At 41.5% G+C, this 23,004-nt stretch overlaps 1 protein-coding gene across 2 annotated transcripts in view; it reads right to left on the bottom strand.

The window, feature by feature from the left end:
• Positions 1–23,004, bottom strand: part of gatad2b (GATA zinc finger domain containing 2B) — a 74,522-nt gene that overhangs the window by 8,103 nt on the left and 43,415 nt on the right. The window contains exons 2-7 of one of the 2 annotated variants that reach the window (XM_028598249.1): positions 19,353–19,733; positions 14,467–14,596; positions 12,921–13,052; positions 5,536–5,664; positions 2,079–2,249; positions 751–936 (exon numbers count right to left, since the gene is read on the bottom strand). In XM_028598249.1, coding sequence (XP_028454050.1) covers positions 751–936; positions 2,079–2,249; positions 5,536–5,664; positions 12,921–13,052; positions 14,467–14,596; positions 19,353–19,732 — 1,128 coding nt within the window. In that variant the 5' untranslated portion in view covers position 19,733. The remainder of the gene's footprint in view (positions 1–750; positions 937–2,078; positions 2,250–5,535; positions 5,665–12,920; positions 13,053–14,466; positions 14,597–19,352; positions 19,734–23,004) is intronic. The other variant, XM_028598250.1, reaches the window with a different exon arrangement.

Genomic DNA, 23,004 nt, shown 5'->3' with positions numbered 1-23,004 from the left:
GAGGAACGTTTCCCAGGGACTAGGAACCTGTTGAGGAACTGCATTTTCGACTGCAGGGACCAGGGTCTAAATTGAGATCCGGTAACAATATACCCCCCAAAGGGGGGTGGTCAAGACAGAGGTGGATTGGTCATCTGACATACCAATGTACCTTTTGGGCCGACACAACCGTCTTTTTTGTTGTTGGGTTTGTTGCTGTCTGACCGGCCCATAAAACGGGTAGATCAGCCTATTGATTTATTTTCTTAATTGACACAGAGCTGGCCCAATCATATCTTTGAAACCCCCTTTGTGCCAAAACGCAAGGGAGGCGTGGAGAAATTGCAGGCCAAAAAATGTTCAACCCCCTTTTGTGACCCTTCAGCGACTTGCTGGCTGCTCAGAGCACACTTAGTTCTCTCTCTCTCTCTCTCTCTCTCTCTCTCTCTCTCTCTCTCTCTCTCTCTCTCTCTCTCTCTCTCTCTCTCCCCACACCCAGGCAGGAGTGAGTTACTATGGTTATGAAAATCCTCATCGGAGGTCATTATATTATTATAACATAACAGCCTGTAAAAATAAATGCAGGTCTGTAGGGGGGTGTGTGTGTGTGTGTGTGTGTGTGTGTGCGTGTGTGCGTGTGTGTGTTTAGAACCTCCAGACCCCCCTGCTTAATAGGTTTCCCCCCCCCCGCAATGTTGAAAAAAACCTACACCCTTGTATAATGTAATATATATTGTATAATGTATGTGACTTACATTTGTGTGCTCTTACATTTGTGTGATCGATTGTGGTGGGCCGGTCTGGACCAAAATGCCAGGGCCAATTTTTGGCCCAGTCCACGCCTGGCTCGTGGGGTAGTACTTTCTGAAAGTACAGGAACTTTCGGGATGGGGTTTGCAGGGATGACTGTTGCTGATTGGTCAAACCCATACAGCGCTGCTGCTTCAACACATGTACCTATTATGGATTTATGACCATTTTAGGACGAGGGGAGAACATTTCTCTTTGTTTAACAACATTCAAAGTAAAGTTCGGCTTTGCTGTCAGCTTCCTGACTCATTCTAAAGAAGACAGAGAAAAAGGAGAGGGGGAGAGAGAGAGAGAGAGAGAGAGAGAGAGAGAGAGAGAGAGAGAGAGAGAGAGAGAGAGAGAGAGATCGAGCTGAGAGAAACAGCACGGCGGTGCTGTGAATGAGAGAAATAAATGTTACTTTCTGATTGTTTCAAGGCAGTTACGTTCTAAAGCACAAATAAATAACCATCAAACACTCAGCGCATGATTTACTGTGGAGACAGACGCTCGTAGTTTCATTCTCCTCCTCTGCGTTTCATTCATTATATCCAGCGTGCAGCAGTAAATACTATGCAGCAGTATATGTCGTAGCAGTGAGACGTTTTTCTTAACGTGTTTTTTAGATGAAACAGGCCGGCCCACTGAACTGCAGGCTGCAGTGTGTTCACCCCTGCAACCACCAGCAGCCCTCGTCCCATTATGTTGCTTTTTCACATGTCGGCATACTAATTTGCCTAATCTTCACAGGTGTTTAGACTGCAGTGGAAACACAGATAACAATGGGCTGAAGGAACCTTTTAGTTCCTAACTTTTGTTGAAACGCAGCTTTTTTTTAATAGAATAATGACGTCAAAAGTACAAAAGCACACTATACAGATTTTTCTCTTTGTCGGGATCTATCTAGTCTTTACAATTGACTTGACTGTTAACCTGGTGTTTGGTGTTTTAAGCCCCCAACGTCGTCTTCCAGGCAGCACTGCATAGGCAAGGGTTATGGTTAGGTGCCTTGAAGTCAACAGTGGGGGCTTAAAACACCATGGAGCTGTTAACACCCCCCCCCCCGCCCGCCAAGTAAAGCAGGCTATGGATACTCCTTGACTGAATGTGCTGCTCTCTCCCACTCTCTAAATGGTTCTGGATGTTTGTTACATTAAATTAAGATCACAATATGAGAAACAATCATCCCTGAACAAGATGTTCCGGTTGAACAAATAGAGAGAGAAAAGCATACATCTCGGTCAACACAGTGTATGACATTAGTGAATGCATTATTGGAGCAGTTAGCCAGGCTCGGTACCAATCCATACCTGCTGGTAGCTCACGGCATTGGCCATGCTGCTGGAGCTGGAGCGAGACATGCCAGTCTTAGAGGAAACCCTCTGGCCCTGCAGCTGGGAAGGGTTAGGGGCGATTACTCGCTGGGACATCAGCATGGGGGGCAGGCTGGCATTGGCTGCTGACCTGATGACTGTATGACCCTACAGAAAGGAAAAAAACAAACACAAATACAATGTAATTGACATTGAATATTTAATTTTGTTGGACAGGAGTTTTTTCAACATTCTGCTTTAATTAATAATAGCTTTTAATAATAACTTTATTTATATAGCACCTTTCAAAACAGGGTAACAAAGTGCTTACCAAAAAGTAATATCCCCCCACACCCATAAATATGAACACATCAAACAAATTACATCCAATCACACATCAAATATATACAAAATGGAGAGAGAGAAGAAATGAAAATGATAATAATTATACAATTCAATGTTTTTAGTAGTGATTTAAAAGAAATGAGTGAGGTTGCAAGGTTAATTTAAACTGGAAGACTGTTCCAGAGTTATGGGGCTCAGACAGCAAAAGCATCGTCTCCTTTAGCAGCATGGTGGCCTCACAGCAAGAAGGTTCTGTGTTCGAATCCAGGTGGTTCCGGGGCCTTTCTGTGTGGAGTTTGCATGTTCTCCCCATGTTTGCGTGGGTTTCCTCCGGGTGCTCCGGTTTCCCCCACCATCAAAAACATGTACTAGTTTCTCCAGTGCCCTTGATCAAGGAGTTGGTCCCCGGGCGCTGTCATTGGCTACCCACTGCTCCCTTGAGGGATGGGTTAAATGCAGAGAATGAATTTTGCTACACGTACGTGTATGTGACAAATAAAGTACCTTTAGTATCAAGTCTGGATTGGAGATTAGATATTTCACAATTATTGTTTTCTGTCGGACTGTTTATAGATCGTTTATAGATCTTGACATTTCCGACCGCAGTTGAAGGCGGCATCATTTCACGAAGAAAGAGAGAAACAGTCAGCTGTTGCACAAACTCCTGGGCAGTTCAGGGTAGTTCAGGGCTTGCTCCAGTGTTTTTTTAACCCTCATAGAGTTTAAAAACTTTCTCGTGGCTGCGATAGAGGCAGTGATGCTTCCTGTTTCCTGTACAGAACTCTCACACTGCCTCAAAAAAGACAGATCGCCGATTACATGAACATATAGAACATTTCCCTATTTGCCCCATACTGGGCGGTCTTTTTCCTTCCTCCAAGCTCGGGTCCCCTACCAGAGGCCTGAGGGCCTGAGGGTTCTGAGCAATATCTTAGCTGTTCCTAGGACTGCGCTCTTCTGGTCTCAGATGTTGTTCCTGGAATTTGCTCGAGCCGCTGTCCCATTATAGAGGTTACAGCCCGAGTGCTCCGATTACCACTGGAACCACTGTTGCCTTCACTTTCCACATCTTTTTTAGCTCCTCTCTAAGGCCATGGTATTTTCCAAGCTTCTTGTGTTCCTTCTTCTTGATGTTGCTGCTGCTTAGCTTTGCTACAACTACCACGACTGCCTTCTGCTTCTGTTTGTTGACCAACAACGATGTCCTGTTGGTTAGCCATCCTTTTTATCAGTCTGGATCTGGAAGTCCCACAGGATCTTAGCTCTGTCATGCTCAGCCACCTTTAGAGGTGCCTCCCACTCTAACCTTGGGACCTCCAGCCCATACTGGGCACAGATGTTACTCTACACCATGCCAGCCACTTGGTTATGTGGTTTCATGTAGGGGGGACCTGAAAAAAAACACAGCGTCCTGCGGCCAAAAGTTGAGACCGATTAAATCTTTAGAGAAACCCAACCAGACGTCATGCTGCGGCGGCCGATCATGTAAGTGTGGATCAGACTTGAGTCCATTATGAGGCGGTGTGAGAGTCACATACAGTAAACAGGAAACATGACTGCCTCTTTGTGTAACAGCTAACTGTGTCTCTTCTTTTTCTCTGTGAAATGAAGCGGCCTTCAAGTGCGGTCGGAAATGTCGAGCTCTATAATCGCCAGCTCCCCTTTTGCTGGTGTGAACGTGAGCATCTATATTAAAGGAGTTCTCCCTTCATGTACACAGATCCAGTGTATACATAGTGTTTAGACAAATATTATATATACACAGCATGGGCAGCAGAGGGCAGCAGCTGCTTGGTAAGTGAACTAACAACAAACCAGGCAACACACACACACACACACACACACACACACACACACACACACACACACACACACACACACACACACACACACACACACACACACACACACACACACACACACACACACACACACACACACACACACACACACACAAATCTGCTGAATATTAATACCAACTTAACATGGAATGGAGGAGCAGAGCTACGTCATGCAAGAACAAAGGCTTCCAGCAGGAGGAAGTCTCCTAATCAGAGTGGGACGTTCTACCATTCCCAGCATTCTAACCCATCCATTGTCTAAAGTAAACCCAGTCCTAATGTCAATCAACACCAACGTCACAATCCTAATTGAACCTGAACCTTTACCCTGACCTCATACACAAGATTTACTCAGAGAAGTCTGAAGCAAATCTTGGATGAAAACTGGGATGCTGAGACCTTTGAGAACCTGAGGCTGAGGAAAAGGCATCTGTGTTTCGATTGCTGTTAGGATTCCTCAAAATGGAACTGTGGGGATGTAGTCAAGACCACTTAAGTCAAGTCCGAGACAAGACTAAGCACAGTCAAATTTCAGCTAAATAGTCAACAGACAAAAATCAAGTCCTCTCCTAAAACAAAGCTTGAAGAAGGACTTTTGATTCTGTTAAAAGAGTCCTTCAGTGATTTAGAATTGCATTTCAATTACGTTAGGGGACTCACAAGAGACACATGTTTAATAAAAGAATGGTCAAACTCTAGTATGGGCCAAGCTCCAAAAGCACTGGATACTATATTTCCCACAATGCAATGGGATGGCATCTTTCGCTTAGATCCTCCCTGCTTTGCAAACGCCCATGTCTTTAGAAACTCCACACCTCACAGGTTCTCAGTTATTAATTTGTAGTTATTTTCTCAGACTTGACAAAGCTCATCCAGAGACACTGAAGACATTCTATTATACAACTGTTTTTTCTGAGTAGTACTAATCAAGACCAGTAAACTGACCTGTTGGCGTACAATTGGTGACCCTTTAATTTGAGAGTGAGCTATGTTTTCCCCACCTGATTCACTCAGGACTAATAATATTGTGAAAGTAGTGGGTAGAATATTAAATAACATCTCTGGAGGTGTAGAAGAGAAATGGTTACTCGCATATGTATACACACACACACACACACACACACACACACACACACACACACACACACACACACACACACACACACACACACACACACACACACACACACACACACACACACACACACACACACACACACACACACACACACACACACACACACACACACACACACACACACACACACCTGTGCATTGCGGAGGTTCTGGGGCTCAGGGTTGTGCAGGCCTGGCCTCACAGGCAGCTTGCCCAGGCCAGGAGAGTTGTGGATGGGAGGAGGCTGCACAGAGGATGCAGCGTTCTGAACCACTGGGACCTGCAAGCAGCCATAAACAAAGCTTTAACAGGACAATAGGATTTCTGTAATACTAACATGTGTATTGGTAACCCGATGGTTTTACTTCACATACATTTTAGATCATATTACAGTACCCATTTACAGCGTGACCATAATCAGCCTTCAAAGGGTTGCTGTGCTTTGGTGGCCGCCATGTTGAATGTAAACAAGAAGCTGCTTGATCGCTTCGCTATCGTCATTGTGTTAAACCAGCCAATAGTGCGGCAGGTGGATAAGCCAGTTTGTGATTGGTCCCCGCAAAATTGTAACAAGCAGGATAGATAAACGTACAGGTTTTCAGCCCGAGCTGCAGGGAGAAATCAAAACGCCGGCACATCGGGCTGGGTTTACCCAGTCTTACTGATCACATATTTGCTTACCATAGGACCAAGCACAACTATTGTTCGGAATTTTGTAATTAGATTCCCTTCCTTCCAGACTTACATGACTTAAATTAAAGACACTGGACACTGTTGGACCCCACCAATCAGAGCTTGCAGTCTTTCATGACTTGTGTGATGCGAGGTTTGTTATGAATGCCGTGAAGCTGGCTAGGTGTCCAGTTGATTAGAAAACAATGCTGGTCATACACACAATATCTTGGTGAATACCTTCAGACATCACTAATTGAGCACACCCAGGGTACACATGAAATTCTAACAAACTATAAGAGAATAAGAGAGAATTCTATGAAAATGTTAATGAGATAAATGAAAATGAATCAATACTTAGAAAAGAAGAATTGGTGTAAAAAGGCTTTACCAAATAAAAACACTGCATGTTTTTTTTTGTTTTTTTTTTAAATAATTCACAAAAGGTGGAATAAGTACTCAGATCATTTTCAGTAAAGGTAGCAATATCACAGTGTAGAAAAAACTCCTTCCTTCAAAATCTTACTGAAGTACAAGTACAGTACCCTGGAAATCCAGAGTTCTCGCGAGAGCACAATTGTAATTTGCTCAGCGAGTCACTCTGGCATTCAGCAATGATGCTCATTAACTATGCCATTGGAGCCGAGCTGCACCAATCACATCGCTGTATCTGATATAGGTGGGCCAGATGCTAGCTAAACAGATGACGACAGTTTAATCTACCAGTTAGCTCCTCTGGTAGCTAAGAGTTTAATCTACCAGTTAGCTCCTCTGGTAGCTAAGAGTTTAATCTACCAGTTAGATCCTCTGGTAGCTAAACTCCGGATAAGTCACCCTGTGTATTGTTGTGATTGGTTGTAGTGTTATCCAATTGCATGCAGTGAGATTTGCATGCTTGGTGCCGCCCCTCGAGTTGGGCCATTTTCATTACTCATTGCCAGACCCTTAATCTTTCGGATTTGGGTCTGGATTTCCACGCTACTAGTACATAGGTATTAGCATCAAAACATACTTGAAGTTCCAAAAGTAAAGCTCCTTATGCAGAATTGCCCATTTCAGAATATACTAATATGATGGATGTATTAATGTGTAATTAATATGGTAAAATGGTTGAACAATTTGACAGATCCAAGATGGTGGCAGCAGGAAGCAGCCTGGCAGGTGCCGATGCTTTTCTTTTTCCAAAGACATCTGAAAAACCGCCCGATCGAAGATCTATCCCTAAAACCTGGATATCTTGGCCATCAAAGCCAACTAAAGCAAAGGCGTTAAATGTGCTTATTGCATCGCTCTACCTGACGACGATCATCACTATGCAAATGTGTGGGAGTTGGACTGCTGCCAGTAAACGATCAATTTCACAACACCCCTACACCCCTTGACTCATGGAGCCAGTATGTCATCTTCTCCAAAGTTCTTGATGAGGGGCGAGCGAATGCCCCATATGAGCAACACAAGTCAAGAGCACGGAGTATGGCTCAAACAACAGTCTACCGGGGCCGTACAACTTTCCTCTGCATTATTCTACTTTTATGCGGGGATATTCAAGTGAATCCAGGGCCGATGGATTTACAACAACCACTGCAGGTGGCGGAGGCCGCTCTGATCCACACTCCGCATGCTTTCAACATAGCTCAGATGCTATCAGGTACCATTGCTAACAGTGCGCATCCACGCACATCCACGTTTATTAATACATTGCAACAAGGTAACCGCCTGGCACTACATGCGCCTAAGCCAGCCAATGAAAGTGGTAAATTAAATGCTATGCAGACTATAGTTGTTCCTAAACAAAGCCAGATGAAATTATTTCAGACAGTAAACCATGCGTTGGTTCTATGGAACAATTTTAAAAACATATGAACGAAAGGAAATATTGCTCATGAGCGATTTCAACATAAATTGGCTTTATAAAGACAAGAGGAAACACCTAAAAGACATTGCAAACTCAATACAAATGACACAATTGATCAAAAAGCCTACTAGAATAACAAAAACGTCTCAAACTTTGATAGATTTAATATTCACCAATAAACCAAACAGGGTAATTAAAACATACAACCTAATAACTGGACTGTCTGATCATAATTTTGTTCTAATAGCCAGGAAATTAAATAAATCAAGATACATAAACAAAGAACAATTAAATAAACAATGTAAAATTCCTCATATTCCTAAAAGAAATTATGAACACTTCAAAACTGATTTAAATGAAATTGACTGGGCCTCTAAAATAAATAGAGAACACCGTGGACATACATGTGACAATATTATTACTGCTATAAAGAATAAAGAAGCTTAAACATAGAAAATCAATTAAAAAGAGGCTCCCGTGGTTTAATGAATCCCTTTGGGATAGAATGAAACAGAGAGATAAAGCTCTCAAGGTTTCTCTTAAAACTAAATTAACCACTGATTATTATATTTATAAATCACTAAGAAATAAAGTTACCATGCTGCTTCGAAAAGCAAAAGCGACTTTTTTCTTAAACTTAATCAAAGAGGCAAAAGGTAACTGTAAAAATGTATGGAGGAGCATGGATAAACTACTGGGAAGGGAAAAAATACATCAGGAGCATTTACAGCTTAAAATCAATGGAATTGTTCAAAGTGAGGGCTCTATTCTGGCTAAACATTACAATGATTATTTCTTGGATTCTGTGTTGGATCTGGCGGAGACTTTTCGCTGCCGAGATGATCATGGAGATGGAAATGCGTCTTATTGTAGGTTGCAGAATATAGATGAAGATAAAATTTCCAAAATAATAGCAAATTTTTAAAATTAGTAAAGCAAAGGATATATTTGGACTTGATACATCCCTTTTAAAAGAACACAAAATTATTTTCACTCCAGCACTAACAATAGCTGTGAATCAATCTATAAATGAAAACAATTTTCCTTCAAGCCGATTTTTAAGTCATAAGCTCTGTGTGTCAAACTATTGACCTATTAGCATTTTACCAGCCATCTCCAAGATCTTTGAGAAGGTGGTAGCAGAGCAGCTAGTGGAGCATCTTGACCACATTGAAGCATTACATCCTCGCCAGTTTGGGTTCAGGAAAAGATACTCCACAGAGTCTGCGTGCTGCTACCTACTAGAAGACATAAAATCCAGTCTTGATAGTGGAGGTGTGGTAGGGGCGGTCTTTCTCAACTTGAGAAAGGCTTTTGACACAGTTAATTACCAGCTTCTTATCAGCAAGCTATCTGACTATTCTCTTGACATAAACACAATAGCATGGATTCAATCTTACCTTAATGACAGACAACAATGTGTTGCGGTCGATAATACAAAATCACCTTTAAGACCTTGCAGCATGGGGGTGCCACAAGTTTCTATTTTGGGCCCCCTGCTGTGTACATAAATGATCTGCCAACTGTGTGTAAGAGCAAAATTATTATGTATGCTGATGATACGGTGCTATATGTACATGGTAAAACTGCGGAAGAAGTCGCTCAAAAATTGACCAGAGAGATGAAGAAAGTCTCTTTGTGACTGAAAAACTCATGCCTCACCTTTAAATTTAGATAAGACCGTTTCAATGTTTTTTACAAATCGTTATAAAATACAAAATTGCCCTAAGATCTTAATTGATGGACAAATCATTTCTAATCCACAACAGGTAAAATATTTAGGTGTCATATTGGAATCAAATTTAGGTTTTAAAAAACATTAAAAAGTTATCAAATACAATTAAATTTAATATGGCACAGTATAGATATATTCGAAATTCCCTTACAATCGAGGCCTCAGGGGCCTATCTAAATGCAATGATTGTTCCACACTTTCGTTACTGTATGACAAGTTGGTCACAGGCTACTAAAATTGCCCTCAGGCCACTTGAGTCATTCTATAAAAGCTCTCTAAAGATTCACGATAAGAAAGGCAGACGATTCCATCACTGTCATATTCTTGTAAAATATAAATTTCTTAGCTTCGAAAATCTGATAATCCATACAAATCTGTGTTTTATGTATAAAATCCTCCATGACACCGCTGCTCCTCCACTAAAAGAATTCATATCTTTGGGCTCTGAAATAACGGCTCGAACAACTAGATCTACAGTGCGAGGTGAATGCAGGATCCCTAAACTCAGGACAACATTTGGAATAAATGTTTTTTCTTGTGTGGCCGCTCGTCAGTGGAATATGTTGCCCACAGAGCTGATAGGAAGCACAAACATTTACTCGTTCGCAAGACAGACAAAGAAATTACTTTTGTCAAATCAAATTTGTACACACATGTGACTGGATATATGTATGTGTGTGTGTAAGTGTGAGGTCTATAAGAGTAGATCTGAGTACATGAACGGTGTGAATATGACCTTTTTTATATTTTATGTGTGATATATGTATGTGTGGTGTAAGTGTGTGTTCTAAGGTCTATAAGAGTAGATCTGAGTACATGAAAGGTTTGAATATGACCTTTTTTATATTTTATATATTTGGTTAATGTAAATTTTACTATTCATGTATGTATGATGTATTGTGTATTTTAGTTAAGATCAGCCTGCCCAGGGACTACAGGTGAAAATTACCTCTTGAGCTAAAACCTGGTACTATGCATCTCTCCCCTTGGGGTTAATGTTTATTGTACGCTGTCCCTGTTTCTTTAAAATAAATAAACTAAACTAAACTAAACTAAGCAATGTGTAAGCATCACTACTGTTGCAGGTGGTAAAGGTGGAGCTCAACAACTTTATATTAAAGCTAGACCAATAAATCAGCCAGGCCAATATATCAGCCAATATCATCTTATTGCAGATCTATCGTATCGGTGTATACATAGATACAGTGAGGAAAATAAGTATTTGAACACCCTGCTATTTTGCAAATTCTCCCACTTGGAAATCATGGAGGGGTCTGAAATTGTCATCGTAGGTGCATGTCCACTGTGAGAGACATAATCTAAAAAAAAAATCCAGAAATCACAATATATGATTTTTTTAACTATTTATTTGTATGATACAGCTGCAAATAAGTATTTGAACACCTGTCTATCAGCTCGAATTCTGACCCTGAAAGATCCGTTAGTCTGCCTTTAAAATGTCCACCTCCACTCCATTTATTATCCTAAATTAGATGCACCTGTTTGAGGTTGTTAGCTGCATAAAGACACCTGTCCACCCCATACAATCAGTAAGAATCCAACTACTAACATGGCCAAGAGCAAAGAGCTGTCCAAAGACATTAGAGACAAAATTGTACACCTCCACAAGGCTGGAAAGGTCTACGGGGAAATTGCCAAGCAGCTTGTTGAAGAAAGGTCCACTGTTGGAGCAATCATTAGAAAATGGAAGAAGCTAAACATGATTGTCAATCTCCCTCGGACTGGGGCTCCATGCAAGATCTCACCTCGTGGGGTCTCAATGATCCTAAGAAAGGTGAGAAATCAGCCCAGAACTACACGGGAGGAGCTGGTCAATGACCTGAAAAGAGCTGGGACCACCGTTTCCAAGGTTACTGTTGGTACTACACTAAGACGTCATGGTTTGAAATCATGCATGGCACGAAAGGTTCCCCTGTTTAAACCAGCACATGTCCAGGCCCGTCTTAAGTTTGCCAATGACAGTTTGGATGATCCAGAGGAGTCATGGGAGAAAGTCATGTGGTCAGATGAGACCAAAATAGAACTTTTTGGTCATAATTCCACTAACCGTGTTTGGAGGATGAAGAATGATGAGTACCATCCCAAGAACACCATCCCTACTGTGAAGCATGGGGGTGGTAGCATCATGCTTTGGGGGTGTTTTTCTGCACATGGGACAGAGCGACTGCACTGTATTAAGGAGAGGATGACCGGGGCCATGTATTGGGATATTTTGGGGAACAACCTCCTTCCCTCAGTTAGAGCATTGAAGATGGGTCGAGGCTGGGTCTTCCAACATGACAATGACCCGAAGCACACAGCCAGGATAACCAAGGAGTGGCTCTGTAAGAAGCATATCAAGGTTCTGGCGTGGCCTAGCCAGTCTCCAGACCTAAACCCAATAGAGAATCTTTGGAGGGAGCTCAAACTCCGTGTTTCTCAGCGACAGCCCAGAAACCTGACTGATCTAGAGAAGATCTGTGTGGAGGAGTGGGCCAAAATCCCTCCTGCAGTGTGTGCAAACCTGGTGAAAAACTACAGGAAACGTTTGACCTCTGTACTTGCAAACAAAGGCGACTGTACCAAATATTAACATTGATTTTCTCAGGTGTTCAAATACTTATTTGCAGCTGTATCATACATCATCATACAAATAAATAGTTCATACATTGTGATTTCTGGATTTTTTTTTTTTTATTATTATGTCTCTCACAGTGGACATGCACCTACGATGACAATTTCAGACCCCTCCATGATTTCTAAGTGGGAGAACTTGCAAAATAGCAGGGTGTTCAAATACTTATTTTCCTCACTGTATAATTTAGTATACACCGTGTATAATACAGTGTCTCAATTGAAGATTTTGTGTGACATTTTACACTCTGGAGGACAGAGAATGCATCAAAACTGATCTTTTTTTTATCAGCTTTATTAGATTCTTTAAACTTAGTATGGGTTGGGGCTATACTTTCTACAATACTGGGTAGCTTAATTTATACTAATACATCATAATGTATTAGTTGAGGATATTTTGTATTAATAATATGAAACTGTAAAGTAACCAGTAACTGCAGCGGTCAAATAATGTAGTGTAAAAAGTAGAACATTTCCCTCTGGAATGTAGTAGAATAGAAGAGTAGGATAACATGGAAATACTCAAGTACATTTAAACCACACAATTGTATTAAGTACTGGAGAAAAGGTAATTCATTACATTCCACCAGTGAATATTCCAGGAGCAGGCAGATGCAACAGAGTGACCAGCAGCACTGACCTTCTGCACCACATTCTCCTTCTGCATCTGACTCTGTCGGAGCTTCTTGAGCAGGACCAGGCGCGCCTCCTCCAGACGCAGCTCCTCTCTCAGAGCTTTGATCAACTGCTGCCTCTCTTCTCCTGTCTTCCCCTGGAAATCACAGTGACACACGGTAACCAGATGGCAAATTTAAGGCAACCTATTACACACCTTTGAGCTGCCTAAATACACCTTTAAAGGTCCCATGGCATGAAAATTTCACTTTATGAGGTTTTTTAACATTAATATGAGTTCCCCCAGCCTGCCTATGGTCCCCCAGTGGCTAGAAATGGTGTTAGGTGTAAACCGAGCCCTGGGTATCCTGCTCTGCCTTTGAGAAAATGAAAGCTCAGATGAGCCGTTTTGGAATCTGCTTGTTATGAGGTCATAACAAGCAAGGTTACCTCCCCTTTCTCTGCTTTGCCCGCCCAGAGAATTTGGCCCACCCGTGAGAGAGAGACATCATGGCTTTCAAACGAGAAAAGTGGCAGTTGGTCAAGGCCACACCCCCACCCTCCACCTTGCCCCTCCCACTCTCCTCCTCAATAGCTTCAGACACAGAAATGGCACATCCTAAGGAAAGCTCATTGTGGGACTGGCTCTAGTGGCTGTAATTCTGCACCAAAGCTGAATTTTGGGAAAGAGACTTCAGATACAGTATTAGGGGACCACTAAGGTCTATATAAAAGAGACTTCAGATACAGTATTAGGGGACCACTAAGGTCTATATAAAAGAGACTTCAGATACAGTATTAGGGGACCACTAAGGTCTATAAAAAAGCATCCAAAGAGCACCATCTCATGGGACCTTTAAATAAAAGAAATGTATCTTTCATTCAGTCTAATAGGGCTGGGCGATAAGAAGAAAATCAAATATCACAATATTTTTGACCAAATGACTCAATATCGATACCGCAACGATATTGTAGTGTTGACTATTGGTGTTTTCACAAAATATTTACACAATGAGATTTGTGATAAATAATCATCAGTAATGCGGATATAATGACTAAGTGGGTAAGGCAAATAATAAAACAGCTAGAACAGTCTGATTCAGTCAATGACATCACTTTACTGTAATGCAGCATTTAAAACCAGGAAAAGACAACACTTATGTCATATTGCGTTATTACGATATCCAACATCTAAGACGATATCTAGTCTCATATCACAATAACAATATAATATCGATATATTGACCAGTTCTATGGTCTAATGATGCATTTCATTAGTTATTTGTGTTGAGGTATGTTTTGATTCAGTTAGTGAGTCCCTACAATTCATTTTAATTCAATTGTATTTTCTAATTTATATTTTTCATTGTTGATCATTTCCCATGTGCGCCATAGATACTGTAGCCCTGTATAGAGAAGCATGCTCTATAGATTTCATTTCATACTAATGCATTCATACCATTGATTAATCAACGACTAAAGAGACTTCATTTTGGCAGCTCCTGACTCTGATAGTTATTCAGGTTGAAGACAGCTGTACAATACATTCAGTGTATTCCTTAAAGTTTTACCTTAAACATGTCCAGGTTGGCCTGGTGCAGGCGCTCCTCAGGGCGAGGCGTTGTTCTGGGACTGGATGCCTCGTTATCTGACAGGATGATAACATCTGGAGATGGAGTTCGTCTGTCATGGTCCGCATCACTACATGGGAGAAAAAGAAAGCTTTGAGGCTGACATGGGACGCAGTTTGTCAGGCAGGTCACACGACTACGGAGGGGTTGGATGTGAGGAGCACCACAGGCTCTAGGTGCTGCTAGCAGGGCTGTCAAGGTGGCTGGTCTGTGAATGGTCCTCTACAAGTCTTTCCACACAGGTTTTCTTTTTCCAGAGTGGCTCGTTTAGCCTAACTGACTGCTGAGAAGTTTGTCCTTCCTGCAGGCTCTCCCATCTCTGAAACACTTGTAAAGGTTCTGCTATACCGGTTTCCTACCAAAAAATAAATAAAAAATCCACATACACCCACTAACATCTAGCTTTTGTCTGCAATGGGAAAGGTTACAATGGGCATTCACTCCCGGGACAAAGGACTCTTCAGCCCTGTTCTGGTGCGACGCTGTGATGCACGTCAGCTCCATCGGTAACTTCTGCCATCTCGGCCACAAATTCGGTTCATCTCCGCCCAAGTAGTGCCAAAACATCAAAATAGTCGGCCCCGAGTTTGAAAGAGAGTGTGTGTGTTTGGCGGTGTCTGGGGAGTGTGTGGTGGAGCGGGTGAGAGGGTGACGGTGATTGCAGAGCAATCGGTCTAGTCAAGTTTAGATATCAAGTGAATGTCAGCAGAGTTGTACATTCAGTTTTGTGCACTTTATTGGAAAGCTGTAGCAGGAGAAGTTAGCAACACCTGTTTTCTCCGGCGCGTTTGTGACATTGAAAGTGACACACCAGAAAAATAACAAGACAGGTATACTCGTCTACTGGCAATAGGAAAGGAGTCTATCGGCTATTTTTAGCAGGTTTACCCGTGTAAAACCTGCATTTACATGCTAATTTTGTTTGAAAAAGGGTCTTAGTCACAGTCTGCTCATGAGGTCTACATACAGTTGCTTGGCCTTCAGGGCTTGGTTTTTGGTGTCACAAGAACTGTGAATTGTGGGAGGTGTGTGCCTCTCCATTTCATGACCAATAGGGCTGGGCGATAGGACGTACGGCTGGGCGGTATGTCGACTTTTTAAATTACATTACATTTGATTTAGCTGAAGCAACATCAGGGGAAATTCAGGGTTCAGTTCAGTTGCCCAAGGACACTTAAACATGTAGACTGCAGGGGCCAGGGATCGAACTACCGCCCTTTCCGACTGGTAGATAACCAGACTACTACCTGAGCCACAGCCCATATATTTACATGTAACAAGATATGGGATGAGACAATTCAGTTTATATCAATATAGTTTGAGGTTGTGTTACATGACCCAATTCTTACGTAAAGCCTTGCAAGGGCATCTCTCACACACTAGGCATAACCCTGGCCCCACTCACAGTGTGTCTGCCCGGCACACTCGCTCACAACAGGGTCTAACAATAAGGATTGCCCAGTGCCATCTGACCAGTAAATACGACTAACCAGTTGTCCAATGGAAATACGACTGGGTTCAAAATGACGACTCGTGTTATGCATAACTTTTTGGGGGAATAGCTCATTGTGTAGCCTGCTGTCGGCGAGAGAGAGACCGTGAGAGATGGTGGATGCGCTCAGAGCAGACAGCTGTTCGATCGGAGTAGTGGAGGAATTAACAGTGAAGTTGTCAAGTTGTAAATGTACAGTGTAGGTTTCACTGTTAAGGAGGAGAGGAAAACCTGTTATTATACTATTTAGTTAGTTATTGTTCTACAAAACAACTAAAGAAGCCTTCTTAGGGATAGGCCTCTTTTTATTTAATATAGGATATTTGTTTTAGAGTATTTTTTATTAACACGTTTTGCAGCTGTATACTTTTAAACAATATTTGCAATAACGCTTTCAGGCATTCTGTATTGCTTTCATCTATTTATTCTCCTGTAGATCGACTTTTCTAATTCTATCTGAGTCAGTACACGTGTAGCCTAGGCATCATTTATTCTTCCCTCCTCCTGTGCATCTTTTGTTGGGGAAGATACCTCCTTACATGTGCATATGACAATTATTCACTTCAATGATATATTAGATTTATTTTAATGAATTAATTTAATACAGCACTATACCACCATAGTCTGCTGTTAGTCTGCATTACGTGATTGCTCTGCTAATACGGTAGATCTCAGACCTTCTGACAGACTCAGAGCCCCGTTTGAGACTCTGGTCTCTGAATGAGACAAAGTTTAGGGAAATGGCTGTAAGCTGCTCTACATCGGAGGTGGAAAACCCAAACTACGGCAGAAATACACGGAGCACAAACATGACACTGTGTGTCGACAGCAGAGCGCGTCCTTTATAAACCTGAAGCTGCACAGACCAGGGAAGGCGCGCTGCTCATCTCTATTTCTACAGAGAGAGTGGACACTAAGAGACCCACAGGTCTGCTTCAGAGCTCTGTGTGTTTGAGTCTGGACCGTAGACTGGAAAGGTCACGTCACAGGAACTTCAAACTAAATCGCTCCTAAACTTTGTGTTGATGGCATCAATGTATTAGACTGATTTGGCTTTGATTCCTCCGGAAATTAAACCTTTCACAGCTTTCCTCACTTGGAGACGGTTGCTAGGTTATAGGAACAAATCCGTCATGCTGGTCAGACCCCGCCCATAGCTGCCCGCTCTATTCGCCTCGGAAAAATATACTGGACAAAGTTACCGTTCTATCGTGAGTTCTACAAAAAAATGTAAGAACTGTGAGTGCCTTGGAAAATACTTTGCATGTGCCATTCTGGGGCTTTTTATTCTATTATACTTATTTAAAAAAAAAAAAAAAAAAAAAAAGAGAGAGATCCATAAAAGATTCGGGCTGTGGCCGGGGGACACCCAGGCCTAACGACGCCTCTGGTGAATAGAGCAAAATGATACTCAACTCCAAAATCTTTTGTTATTGTGAGATACAACATCAAATCCTCTCTGCAGCGCCATGCCCAGCCCCACAACACTGTATCCACACAATAACTATTAGTTTTTGATAGAAAAACTATACATGTTAGATCAGGTGTTCAAAAAAACAGTAACAAGGAGAATAATAAGGAATTAACCATTCATTTTCATTGCTAAGAGTACAATTATCAAATTGTGATTTTGAACACAGCGTCTGGCCTGCAGTTCTCACTGACAAGAGAACGCTCACTGGCAAATGACTCAATTTGTAGCTAATAAGGTCTGTCAGTTGGCCAAACTACGTCTGTGTATGTACGGTTACTCGGTCAAAAATCCACCTGTGAAAAAACAGCACTCTGTATCATAATGATATACAAAAGCATAGCACGCCAAATGTGTAGTGAGTCTCTTGGTTAAACTATTTTGTCGATTGCATCACATCATTTTCAGCTCGTGAGGAGCTAGCTTGGTAGAAAAGCTGGGCGATAGTGAACATGATTCAGGGCTGTGCAGTAACTCATTCTGTCTGTGAACTGTTAGCTCAAGGGATCAGCGATAGATAAAGAGTCATCAGTCACACATGTCACATCTATTACTTGACTTAGCATTTTTGTTTGTTTTTTAAAGATTATATTTTTGGGCATTTTCGGCCTTCATTTTGACAGGACAACTGAAGACATGAAAGGGGAGAGGAATGACATGCAGCAAAGGGCCGCAGGTCGGAGTCAAACCCGGGCCCGCTGCGTTGAGGAGTAAACCTCTATATATGGGCGCCCGCTCTACCGACTGAGCTCTCCTACTTAGCATTTTTGTTGTTTGGAAATTAGTTGTTAATCGGTTTGATACTTTGTTAACCACCCATGCTGGCCTGGAGTGATATTTACAAGTAGAGCTGTAAAGATGAATCACTTAATCGATTAGTTGTCAACTATTAAATTAATAGTCAACAATTTTGATACTCCATTAATCAGTTTGAGTCATTTTCTATGAAAACAAAGTAAAAAAATATCTGATTCCAGCTTGTCAAATGTCAAGACTTTCTAGTTTATTCACTCCTTTATGACAGAAAACTTAGTATCTTTAAATTGTTGACATTTTAACACCATTTTCTAGACCAAACAACTAATCAATTAATCAACAATGAAAATAATCGTTATTTTCAGCCCTATTTACAAGCGCAATACTTTACATATGTTCCCCAAACTGTACAACACTACAAAAAGACAGTGGTCCAAAGTAACGAATGGTAACTAATCACTCACAATGGAATACTGAGTTATAACCGACCGACTGCGTTTTATTGTGTTTGGTTACTTTGTCAGAGCTTAATGTTGTGCGATTAGGGGATGTAATCAAGATACACACAGTGGATGGGTGTCCAATGGCTGCGGATTGATCACACATAAGTGACTGGAGCAGGGCACACAAATACAACTTTCAAGGTCAGGTAAATACCAAACTGTCAGGAATCTGCTTGGCTGGACATAGCACAGCCACAACAATAGAGCCCAGTGTGTTGGAGGACACCTTACAGCAGGGGTGCCACTGAAAACAGCCCCACCCACTGGTATGTACTCTTTCAGGTAGTGGGGAACTATTTTTTACACAACACATGTACACCACATGTACACCACATGTACATCACAGTAGGAAAAGCACAGGTGGAAACAATTTAGATAAATGATGGCTTTGGGGTCCTGGTATTGTTCATGCTAGCCCATTGTCATGGTTTACTGGGACACTTCAATAGAACAGAGCCACCATACTTGTTATTAGTAACATCTGTACTTTTCCTACTATGACAAGTCAAAATGTCTGCTTATCTCTCTCTCTTAGTTATTCTCTTAGACCCCCAGTCAACTGTGGTTCTTATGTGTAAATGTTCTGTTCTGTTCTTATTCTCACCATCTCCTCCCAGCGCTCATATCCACTGGCTCATCCATGATGTTTTCCTTCCCATTCTTACTGGGTCCAATATGGCTGCCGTGGCCTCCCAGCCTCAGACTCCCATTCAGCTTCTCCTCATAAGCAGCCCCCATTAGGCTCTGGTGGTGTAGGGTGCTGGCTCCGGGACCCTTCCCGTCTCCCAGGGGCCCTGCAACCTCAAGGGCTGCCAGGTCAGCTAGGTCCTTACGTTTAAGAAGTGCCAGCATCTTCAGGCGCTCCATGGCCTCGTGGCCCTCCATTTTAAGGCGCTTGGCCAGCGCCTCCTCTCGCTCGCTGGGTGACTCCAGGCCTCGCTTTAGCAGGTTGAGCCTTAGCGCCTCCTCAGACATCCGCTCCATCCTTGAGTAGAAAGAAGAGGGGTTAGCCACATTAACAATCAGGATCTCAACTATACACACACACACAATACTATAAAAACTAGGGTTGGAACAACGCATCAACGTAATTAATTATGATTTGTGTGGAATATGTCGATGTGTCGCACTGTTTACGTTAATGCCCAATGGTGGCTCCCAGGCATGCTGAAAATTAGTCTTTATTAACAACGCATTGCAGCGCATTTGCAAGTTATAAGCAGTTAACGTATGCGCATATAGACCTATACAACTAAATAACATAGATTTACATTAATGTCACACTGTAAGTCGTAGTAAGCAACAACAGATAAAATATCACATTTGCGATATGACGAGAATCTCATAGTCTGCCATATTGGAGCGCACAAGATCCGCAACTAAACAAATACAGTGTATCAAGAGATGCCGTCTTCTCTACAAAATGGACAGTTACTTCATTCTGAACCGATTTTCATGACGTGGTTTGCTATAAATGTGAGGAATTGAACACGATGCTGGTTACTTATTGGAATTAAAATCAGTTACTGGGGATGGATCCAATAAGCTCTGGGCCAAAACATTAACCTTCTGAATAGCCACAACTTCGTCTATGAACAGGCAACATCAAGTGTAAATTATTTACAATTCTAGCTTTTGTGAGTTTCTCCAAACAATATTTTATTTCATGATCATTAATTCACTTTAGACGCTAACACATACAATACTAAACTATGATATAATACAATACTATAATATATTAAGCTATTGTATTATATTATAGTGTTGTACATATTGTACACAACTTCATAGTCGTCAGATTCATCTACCAACCCTTATAGAACAGATCTCTCTCTCTCTCTCTCTCTCTCTCTCTCTCTCTCTCTCTCTCTCTCTCTCTCTCTCTCTCTCTCTCTCTCTCTCTCTCTCTCTCTCTCTCTCTCTCTCTCTCTCTCTCTCTCTCTCTCTCTCATCTGTGTCAGTGTCTCTGTGTCCCAACCAATGATACAGATGGCCGCCTATCAAGAGCCTGGGTCTGTCCCAGGTTTCTCCCTAAAAGGAAGTTTTCATCATCACCGTTGCACTAATGCTTGCTCTTGGGGGAATTACTGGAATTGTTGAGTCTTTTTAAATTATAGTGTGGTCTAAGATTTATGGTAGAAGTTATGGTTATTTATTGGTAAGTTATTTAAAGGAATAATTGAGCCTCAATATAAATTGACTAGTGCCAGGTATACATCAATCACTGTATCTGTATATGGTCCAAAAACGACCATGGGGGAGGTTCTGTTCATACTACTTAGACAGCTGCAAATTCACAAAAGGACTGCACAGCTTTTGCGGCCTGCACAAAAAACCCTGTAAACTGTAATTCTCAAAGCACCTGCAAAAGGTGAAATGCAGCCCTAACTGTGCTGCCAAGCAAATAGCATCTCAGTGCTCCTGTGCTATTTAAATAAGGTATATGCAACATTTGGTGCAAAATCTTACTATGCAAACTCATTGCAAAAACAGTCCAATTCTCAAAGATCAGCACTAACAGCCACATGCAGTTTCAGTGAACTGAAGCACATTTATAAGGGGTGTCCTTAGGGTTGGGTACTATTCACATTGTTCACTATTTTTTGCTACTTTCCCTCTGTAATATAAAAAAATAAATTTCAGTTGTAAAAATAATTCCAGACCTATTTATCCTATTTACTTAGAACATTTAGTTTTTTTATTAAGAAAATGTTGCATTCCGCACAAAACACCTCCCTCTCCCATCCCAAACTACTCACTAGTTATTATAGATATATATATATATATATATATATATATATATATATATATATATATATATATATATATATATATATATATATATATATATATATATATAGATGCACAGATAGACCGTATATATTAGGGAACCTTGATAGACCGTGAACCTTGTAACCTGCAACATGTCAGCTGTTTAAGAATTCTTCAGCGTGTGTGCAGAAGATAACAAGTTTGCACCATGCAACACCTGCAGGGAAAAAGTAGGTTGTGGAGGGACGACACCAAAAACCAAAATCACATTTCTTTAGTTGGATATGGGATGTGAAAAGAAGGAAATGGTTCTAATATTGCACTTTAGATGTATTGCTGTATTGCACTTTAGATGTGTGTGAATTTGTATGTATGTATGTATGTATATATATATATATATATATATATATATATATATATATATATATATATATATATATATATAATTAATATATATATTTTAATTACTATTTTAATTACTGCTTTTGCAGGACGTGAACATTGTACCCCCGTCCGGTGCGTCGGCTTGGATATCCACATATCTCAATATCAAAAATCTCATCCCTGAATACAACCCCTGATGCCAGGATGCAACAAGGATAAATAAATCACCAGACAATATGGGCAGTTGATCATAAGCTCATTCAGATAGAAGTGGGTTAAACACAGAGGGCTAACAATAGCCTGGATCTCTGTACTTGATGGTGACAAACCCATTCGTGAAATGTTTGATGTGTGTGTGTGCGTGTGCGTGTGTGTGATTCATACCAGCAAGGAAGACTTTTGTACAGACAACAACAAGCAAAGTCTTATGAGCAGTAACATGGGGGCTGACAGAGCAGTAAACCAATCAACAAAGGCTGGAGGAAATGACAAAGCAGAAATGCTCACTGTAGACTTTCTGCTGGCCCAGTTTAAACTCTCTGACTGCAGATGTTGCAGATCCTACAGTGTCTATGAAAAAGTCTGTAACCTCTGGCTGAAACAGGGTCTCATCTGGACCCAGTCTTTCATTACTCCTGACGGGTGGGCTCTGCAGTTATTGCTCTATGGTTATTGTTCAGCTAGCAGCACTGTTTGCCCAACATTTAATCTCACCAGGTGAAAATTGATCTAGACCACAAAGGGCAATAACAGGAAACTCAGTACTAGTGATGTTAATGATTAACCGTTTAACCGGAGGGGGGGGCAATCCTGCGCTTTGTCACCAATCCTGTTTGTAATATTTATGGACAGGATATCGAGGCGTAGTCGGGGTGGGGAGGGTTAGGGTTTGGTGGGCTGGGGGATCTCATCGCTGCTCTTTTCAGATGATGTGGTCCTGATGGCATCATCGGTCTGTGACCTTCAGCACTCACTGGATCGGTTCGCAGCTGAGTGTGAAGCAGTTGGGATGAGGATCAGCACCTCCAAATCTGAGGCCATGGTTCTCAGCAGGAAACCGATGGAATGCCTTCTCCAGGTAGGGAATGAGTCCTTACCCC

The sequence above is a fragment of the Perca flavescens genome, chromosome 14, assembly GCF_004354835.1.
Source record: "Perca flavescens isolate YP-PL-M2 chromosome 14, PFLA_1.0, whole genome shotgun sequence".
Taxonomy (NCBI): Eukaryota; Metazoa; Chordata; class Actinopteri; order Perciformes; family Percidae; genus Perca; species Perca flavescens.
This window is presented reverse-complemented; position numbering and strand designations above follow the sequence as displayed.